This window comes from Centrocercus urophasianus, unplaced genomic scaffold (assembly GCF_019232065.1).
Source record: "Centrocercus urophasianus isolate 14NV4802_14NV808 unplaced genomic scaffold, USGS_Curo_1.0 seq_10, whole genome shotgun sequence".
In the NCBI taxonomy this organism is placed as follows: Eukaryota; Metazoa; Chordata; class Aves; order Galliformes; family Phasianidae; genus Centrocercus; species Centrocercus urophasianus.
In genome coordinates this window covers 83,630,569-83,639,838 of record NW_024884142.1, presented here as the reverse complement: position 1 = coordinate 83,639,838, position 9,270 = coordinate 83,630,569, and the positions used below count along the sequence as shown (strand labels likewise).

Here is a 9,270-nt window from a genome sequence, read left to right as displayed (position 1 = left end):
GTCGAGCAGCTTACAGCTAGCGGTGTAAAGCTGAGGTAAGCTCTGGGGGGTTTAAGAATTCGGTGAACAGGCTTGAAACTGCTGGAAAATACATTCTGAGTGCCTGACGCTAAACTGTTTGCTAATGCTGTGGTTTGCTGCAGTACTCTGTGCTCATCACCTTAAAGTGTAAAGCTGTGTGTCTGCTCTGTGTATCACAGCAGATCTGGGTTAAGCTGCGTGTGGCCTGCAGCAGGCCTGTTCCTCAGGGCCTCGTTTTGGAGGTATTTGGTGTTGGCCAGCAAGCGTGCAGATTGATCTGCTGATAGAAAGTTGAAGAAAGACTCCAAATACTTAATAACCCCAGTGGGGCTTGGCCCCGGTCAGAAAAATCCCATTCCTCCCTTGCATTGTCTGTTTTCTGTGGTTTGCAGATACCAGCTGTCCCTCATGTGTGTTTTACTGGCTGGAAGACGTAGATGAGGACTGAGTCCATGAATTGGTGTTCTGAAGATGGAATGCTACATAAACTCTTAGAGTGTACCACCTGAGGACACTACTACCGACATGGACATCGTTATTTATTTATGGATGCTTTAATCAGGAGGAGCTTTTTTGTAAACATGAATTGCTGGGCTCTTTCCTTGAGGTGTCGTTTCTTGTTTCATGCTATTGAAACTTTAATCTTAACTTGTTATGACTCCTTTGTGTTGGTCAGCTCTCAGGGACATTTCCCTAGACTTGAAAATGTGGGAGCTTTCAAGAATGTGTCAACTGTGCCAACTCAAGCCACCTGTGGGCTGCCAGACCGAAGTACTTTTTGTCATAGCTCAGTAGCTGCTGAAAGTATTATGTCCTGCACTCAGAGGTTTTGTGTTCAAGAATGCCCATACAGGTCATCACCTCCTTCATATAAACTGCTTTTTCCTGAAGGCCTCGGCACCTGTGTCACAGAGGACAAAAAGGACTTGCCTCCAGGGTCCTTCAGCAACGCTTCAAGTTTTATTTTTCATAACCAGAAGGATTGCTTCTCTACTCCCCCATTACTGAGGCTGTCAGCTTCATTTACGTTAACTGTATGGTTGAAACCTGAGCAAGAAGGTGTAATGTAAGTAGTATTGAAGGTGTTTACTTTCCTGGGGCTCTTAAAAAAATTGATCATTGCAGTCAAGATCATTATTAGCAAGCTATTTAAAATTTTAAAAAGCTGCAGTGAGAAACTCTGATGTTTTAAAGCCGTATTTAGTTTGGGATCTTTGCAAATGTCAGGACAGTAGGCTCAGTTTCAGTAGCACTGACTCACATAGAAGTCCCGTTGTTGCAGTGGAAACTATTTGCATACAACACACATCGCTATTTGTGAAAATCGAAATGTATGTTTCTAATTCACATTCCTCCTAAAAACTGCTGTGAAAATGTGTTGTCAGAGCTTTTGCTTCTTTCTTGATGGGGAGGGAAAAAAAAACTGAACTTTTAGGAATTGCACCAATTCTACTCCTTAAACAAGTGAGGAAACACCCTCAGATCTCCCCAAATGAATATTTTAGTACTATAGAGGAGTGACCATAACAGATGTTGGCTGAACTGGAGATCATATTACTGCCTTTATAGAATATTCCACTATTAAGACTACTAATGAAGTTTCTTTAGGTGTTCTCTCTTATGCACCTATGTGTTGCATAGTTCAGCAAATAGGGCTATTTGAAGTAGCCTTTCAGCTTGGTGGAGCATTACTGCAATTAAAACTTGCTTTTTTGGAAAGCTGATTGACAAATCCTGCAGGAGAGTTCTATCTATGGATCATAATATGCAGAGCCTCCTTGTCCTTCTCCTAGTTATGTAGGTCCTGCTTAAAGTGAAAGCACAGAAAAATTATAATACATTTCAGGATATATATCAGAAATGCTTTTGTACTTGTGCTCTAATTGGTAGAATTAAGATAATGCAGAATATTGAATGCTTATTTTGCATGCTGCCATGAAACAAGTTGCTTAAGAGTAAGAAAATAATCTGAAACATTAGAAATGTGTGAAATTAAGTCTGCTTTAATGGAAGGATAATTACCTTTCTAAAAAAAAAAAAAACCAACAGCAACCTCAGTATAGAAATAATGGTTATTGAAGGGAAAATAAGTGAGACCTGGAGGGCACAAGTGACTTCAGTTCAAGCTTAAGGTAAAGCAGCTAGGATGAAGGTATATGTGAAGCTGTCTCTGGAGCTTTGGCCTAGTGTCTTTTGCAGACAGTATTTTCTAAATGTTTGAATCTCAAACATGGGAGAGCCCCTTCCTGGGGTTGTCTTAAGTTGTAATGTTGTCCGCATGCATGCAGGCATATCAGGTTCTCATCCAGCAGAGCATATGCTTAACTTGAAGTAGAAAAGTCCAACTAATTTCTAAGCAAGCTTTTGTGGCAGTGTGTTGAGTGAAATCTGTTGAACTCTTTGTCAGTGGGATAGGCTGTTCTTCCATAGAGCCTGAAATAGTGAAGTGTGTGTGCTTAGTTTCAAATGATGAAGTGCTATACAGAAACCAGACTCCCTATATGTCTGATTATCCATGGGCTTGTATAAAATATTACTTTCCTACTGCTGCTGTGTTAATGGCATGGGATGTACATGTTTCTGTTCAGTGGACTTTATAGATAGCTTTAAAATCTAAATGTTTTTATTCAGTTTTTTGTAGAGGTTTGCTTCATTCCTATGCCTTGTGAGTTTGCTAATATTCAAGGTAGAAAAGACAATGGTAGAGCCTAGTATTGAAAATTGAAGTTGGACAACATTTATTCCAGTGGAGAGGATGATATGCTGCTGTCCAGACTATTTTTTTTACTGTCTACCAAAAAAAGTTCATTTTCCTCACTAAAGGAATGCAGAACTCCAGTCCTGGGGAAGATTTGGAGGAACAGTAATTGCACATGTATAGCCCTGGAAGCTTGACTTGGAAGGCATCCTAGAGAAGATAAATGATTTAACTGCAAGCTAAGATGTCTTCCTTTTATTTTATTGGTATAGTGATTCCTTCAGACTGGTAGAAGTTTGACTTGCCAGCTGTCCTCCATTTTGCGGTCTCTGAAGTGGAGATGTCTTCACTAAATATTATTTGTGAGACTTTTAAATCCCATTGTTATACTGGAGGACTCCACTGAACTGGGTTTAATTTAAGTCTTTGTGCTGCCACCAGGCCCTTAGATGGATCATAACTCATTTTACTCATAGAATAATTTAAATGCTAACAAGCTATTTCATTTACTTAAAAAGTACTCTTGCATGAAGTACAGTAGCCCCATGTTATTTGGATGCGTTATAATGTGTGTAGATCTTTGTAGGTATTCCTTTAAATCCCCTCATATTGGAGATCTTAAATGCAAGAGGACAGTGAGAAAACACTGATGTTTGTAACTCCAATCTTTAAATTTATTTCCCTCTAGGCAGTATGTGCAGTAAGTGAGCAAACCTCTTCTATCTGACTTGTTCTTTTCTTATGCTTCCTCTCATGCTGCATGTGCTCATCAGTTAATCTAAAGGTTTTCAGAAAACCTGTGCATAGGACATAGCATAGTCTGGGAGACAGTATATGGTGATAACCCTTGGAAATAGAGTAGGATAAGACTGAGTAGAAGCTTAGCATATATGAATAATCATTACAGACAGCTTGTTTCAATTTAGATTGAGTTGGGCTAACTGGAATTTAGATGGCCAGAAAATAATGAAGGTTGAAGAAAAATGAGCCAGAACCTTCCATGCACAAAAATAATGCAGTGAAATGGCCTGACTGTGAAGTGGGCAGTAGGTATGTTGCTACTTTTTTTTTTTAATAAAAAAAAGACTACAGTTGTATCCAATCGCCTTATATTAATTCCTGTATTTTGCATAAGCACTTAGACAGAAGTGGGATGTCACCTTGAAATACAGTATGTCTGATTTTGAGCCTGTGCAGATGTTGCCAGGTACTGTAGTTAATGTGAGAGGATCAGCAGTGCCTCTAGATTAGTTTCTACCCAATTTTACTTTATTGATCCCTGTGGCTTTGTTCTTCCTTCAACCCCACCATCAAGAATGCCAGGAATTGGCTCTAGGAGATTGTAGGTTAACAGAAGTTGGGAACTTCATAAAGAACAGTGGTTTCTCTCTGAAATCGTAACTGGAATGGAAAATAGTGCTCCCATTCAGAACTTACACTTATGCCTATATCGCCTATATTACTGCTGTTTTTTTCCTTCCTCCTCTGTTTTCTACCTTCTGATTTTGCTTTTTTAGTAGTGAGTCATAATCCGCATTTGTTCTTTTCAGTTTTCAAAGTGATGTACATCAAGGTCACTTGCCTTCTTAAAGTTTTATCCCCTTTGGGGATAAAAACAATGCAGGAATGTTTGTTTTAGATAACTAAATTAAACAAAAAACGGGATTATCCAATTATTGTTTATCCAGGAACTGGCTAAATCCAGTTCCTAAATATTTTGCTACTTAGCTGAGCCTTTCCTCACATTTATTATCTAGCAAAACTAGTGTGTTTACAGGCAAACAAAATGTTGAAAAGATCAATCAACAATATATTAAGACACATGATTTTCAGTAAGGTTTGCTAAATAAATATCTGCATTTGTCAAGTTATTCTGACAACATTCCAGGAGACTAAAATGGTAACAGTTAGTTAATCTTTCCCTTGGTTTTAAATGTAAATCAACAAATATGGGTGCTATCGGAGAACAGCATTTTGATGCTATTTCTGTAATGCGTAGCAGTGAGTACTGTAGAAAGGTGAAGATTTATTAATGGGAAAGTTGGTTTTCTGATTCTCTTATGAGTTAGCATACTTGTTATAGCAGTTGCACCAGACTAAGTATTTGGTTCTTCATGGGCAAATGGGGGACTGGATTTCTCAAGCAGATGAAATGGAATAGATTTTTTTGCAGTAATGATTAGATTAATAAATAAAATACATAGCTGATTCAAAGCATATATCACCTATGCTTTCTCAGGGCCCTCAGCATGGTGGTTGCTCATTTGTCAAAACTATTTGAACACTTAGAAATGTAACATGGGTTAGTATAGGTAGTATATTCTTGTCCTTATATTTCAGCGTAGAGTTTGATATTGATGTGAAGTCTCCATGGAAAAAAACACCTAACAAGTGGCAAGGTAGCCACCTGACTTGGCTTTGGTTTTATTGGAATGGGCTGCCCAGGGAAGTGGTGGAGTCTCCATCCTTGCAGGCTTTCAAGAATAGGGCAGATGTGGTACTGAGGGTCATGGTTTAGTGGGCATGGGGATGGTGGGTTGATAGCTGCACTAGATGACATCAGTGATCTTATCCAACTTCAATGATCCTAAGATTAGGGGCTTGAATGCACTACAAATTAAAAATATGTATGTTGCAGACTAAGATGTAAAGTCTGTTTGGTAGTTCTTATACTTAGTAATCCTGTGACTTTCACTGTCAGTGAGTGTTTTCTCAGGATCTGTATTTTAACGTTTATTTTAATGCATTCTGGTTAGCATCATTTTACAGGATAGCACCTTGGCAAGAATGTGTATATATGTGTGCTTCTGACCTTACGTTGTTTTTCTTGGTTATTTCCAAAGGTGTGTGATAGAAAAGGCTATTGATGGGCAGACTGTGTTCAAACTCACAATATCTGAGAAAGAGACCATGTTTTATTATCGCACAGTAAATGGTTTGCAGCCACCAATAAAAGTAATGACACTGGGGAGAATTCTTGTGAAGAAATGGATTCATCTTAGTGTGCAGGTGAGTAAAAGAAGAAAACCTCCTTAATATTTGTTGAATTACAACATTTGTGTGAGAATGGCATAACTGTACAAATATCTTCACTAGAAGGGAAAAACTGGGGAATGTGACAGATAACTCTTGAGTCATGTAGGTAAAGATATTAATTCTAGAGTGCATATCGAGGTGATTGCTAATTTCACACTGGAAGGAAAAGCTGTACACATTTGCTGAGCAAATAAGACTGAAAATACTTGCCCTTAAGAGCAAGAGTATTTGCAGTGAAGAAAAACTACTTATTTTCATCTTAGCAACAATCATGAGTCTGAGACACTCCCTAAAAAAGACAGTGTCATCCTCATGTATATGTACAAACATACTGAGAGAAGTGTCCCATTTAATTCTTAGAACTTCTCACAGTGCATATAAGTGAACCTGTATAAGGGTTTCTTCAAGCTCAATCAAGCTTGTTAGAAAGCTATTGCCTCTTACTTTAAAAATATACTTCAGCGTTGTTAAAACACAATCCTTGTGTTCTAATAGTCTTTTGTTGACATAGCGTTTTCTACATATCTACTGAGGATAAAGCAAAATTGAGTTAAAAAAAAAAAAAAAATCAAAAAAATCAGCAAACAAATGCAGGAGAAATTAAAATGCATTCAGTTATTTGCGTGCCTAGTAATTCCCTACAGACATTCTAGTAAATTCTTGTTTGTAAGCCAAGTTCAACTAATAATTACAAAACAAAATTATCAGGTATTGAAACGTTAATCTTCTTCTTCCTTCATTTCCTTTATCTGGTCTGCTAAACTTCATTTGGTTTACAGCGCAATCAAGAAGAGTTTTCCTGCTTTCCTGAAACTTGCTAAGAGGTATTGACTGTGATTTGGATTTTTAGTGCTGATATTGTCACTCTTAAGAAGTATCTAAGCTGATGTCTTGATTTTTTTTTTTTTTTTTTTTTTTGGCAGTTTTCTTTTTTCTGGGATAACAGTGTGGTAGTGTGAATAAGATTTTTGCTGTTGGATTAAAAGAGTGACCTTAAGGTAGAACTAATGAACTTTACACTTCGAATGCTCCAAGGGTGCTATATTACTGCTGTTGCTGTCAGCCTCATTTTGTACTAGTCTTAGAAACTGTTAAAGCCTGGCATAGTAAAGGAGAGAATGAAAGGTCTGGATTTAAATGTACACACTATTTTAAATTGCATTACAAAGAGCCCTCAAGTGCTCCTTACCATTTAGTCATTTGTTTCTTTGGACTGCTGTTCAGTGCACAGGAGGAATAAAGATATGTGGTTTTTAGACCCTCACAGGGCCTACAGGGCCTAATAATTTTTCTATGTTTCTGAGCTCAGGGTTGAGCTTTACATTCTGTGATTTGTTGTGTTGTTCATCTTGGTGTTAAAGATGATAGTGGCTGCAGTGTGATCCGTTTAGCCCTAGGTGTGGCTGTTAAACTACAATTAAAGGTTTAAAGTCCTTTAAACTTTTAGCTGCTGTCCAAAACATTTTTTCTATAAATACAGAAATAAATGGAGAAGGACATTATAAGAGGAACTGTACAGAAATACAAGCAGTGTAGTGATAAGACAATAGGATAATAAATTAAAGAGTAGATTTAAATGAGATAGGAGGAATAGAATCTTCACTGGGAAGGCAGTGAGGCAGTGGCACAACTGCCCAAACTGCTGCAAGTGCCCCATCCCTGCTGATGCTCAAGGTCAGGTTGGATGGGGTCCTGGGCAGCCAGAGCTGGTTGGGGCAGCCCTGCCCACCCCTGGGGGTTGGGGCTGGGTGGGCTTTAAGAAGATCCCTTCCAACCCATACCATCCTGCGATTCTGAGCAAATGCAACATTCATATGGAAGTGCTTACACCTTCAGACTGTAATAGCATTTGATGATAAGGTGGTTCCCAGACATTTGCAGATCTCAGCCTTGTCTTCAGCAGATGAAAAACCCTTCTGAGAATAACACGCAGTGTGGTTTTATAGAGATTAGGAAATCCCTTTAAAGACAAGGGGGAAAGCTTGGAGTCGCACGTAAAAGTACAGATCATCCAGTCTTTGTGCAAGTGTGACTCCTGACTGATCACTCTTCTCCACAGGCAATGATCTGGCTGTGGGCACGGGCACTGCAGCACGCGGTGGGTCCTTGCGTGCTCTGTTCGTGAGATAACGGAGGTGAAGGCAGCAGGGGGAGCTGTGGCAGAGTGCAGCCATAGGCGAGTTACTACTGCTGTTTTACAGCGTGGACTTTCTCTTCTTGTTGAGGCAGAAATGACTCCTGCAAAGGATTAGCGCGCTGAGTTCTGTGACGCTTTTGTAGACGTAGCCTGGATTTTCGAGCGGAGAAGAGCACTGGGCCTAATGTCAGTGAAATAGGAAACTTGGGGGTTTTCCTCCAGACACGCTGTAGTAGGTGTGGTGTCATCAGTGGAGTTGCTATATAGTCTCCTACAGAAACAAAAAGGAAATTGCTCTTCTACTAGAGATGTCATGTATGTGGCTGTGATGTGAAGACAGGCTAAATGAGGAATAGATTTAGCAACTTTTCCAGTGCTTATCTGAATTTGGCATGTGTCAGAACATTGTCTGGCAACATTTTTTTATGGGAGATCTTACCAGAGCTGGATGATGCATCTTGATGTAAAAAAAAATCTATTCAGAATTGACTCCTTGCTTGATGTCTTTTTTTGGCTGAAAAGAAAAATGTTTGTGAATGTTTTTAGACAATCAGATACTATTTCTGATAAGACAGGTTGAAAATGTGGAATGTATATTATCATGTATGTGATTAAATTTGTATTTATGAAGAAAGGTGTAACAAAAACCTGAGTAGTTTTCCTCTATCTCTGTCTCTCTATCTGGAGTTGTAGAACACCTAAAAGCCTGTGGGTTTGAGGGGAAGAGAGATGAAATGGGATGTATCTATTGTAAACAGGATGTTACGTAAAATACATCCTCTGTGTATGAACCATAATTAGAATAACCTTGTTCAGACTTCTTTATGCACTTAAAATTTTTAGATAATACAGTTCAGATACTATTGGTAACTGAAGGTATTTGTGGTGATATCTGTTTATTATGAAAGCGTTTTAACTGTGTCAGAGATTCATTTCCCCAAAATTCAAATTGGAAACATTAAATGCTGCAAATCCAATATGCCTGGATTTGAATATATATGGCTTGACTAATAGAGGAAACGTATTTACTCCTTATAATCTCTGAGACTATAAGGAAAAAAATGAAGAGTAGCTTTTTCTCTTAGTTCAGAGAGAATGTGTCTTTGTAGAGAAGGTAGCTCGTAACTGCAGGTCAAAATAGGTGGCTTGTAAGTTCTATTGGCTATAAGCCTGATGAAGCTCTTTCTACAGAATATTGTAAAGTATTATTCAAAACCATTCAAGACCATGATATGTGCTTGACTGGTAGGCAGGGGAGACTGTCTGGTTTGGTTGCTGTCTATCTTTGACTGGAATAAGAGCTAGGGGAAACTGACATTTGGTCTCAGTAACAGTGTTCATGGCAGACTGAATTCTTGTTTTTGTTTTGGTTGTGGTT

The 9,270-nt window shown here is 38.6% G+C and overlaps 1 protein-coding gene across 1 annotated transcript in view; it reads left to right on the top strand.

Annotated features, from left to right (window-relative positions):
- The first annotated feature begins 566 nt into the window (after window positions 1-566).
- USH2A (usherin) overlaps window positions 567-9,270 on the top strand; it is a 371,535-nt gene continuing 362,831 nt past the window's right edge. The window contains exons 1-2 of the mRNA XM_042813358.1: window positions 567-1,087; window positions 5,563-5,728. Of these exons, the coding sequence (XP_042669292.1) occupies window positions 567-1,087; window positions 5,563-5,728 (687 nt within the window). The remainder of the gene's footprint in view (window positions 1,088-5,562; window positions 5,729-9,270) is intronic.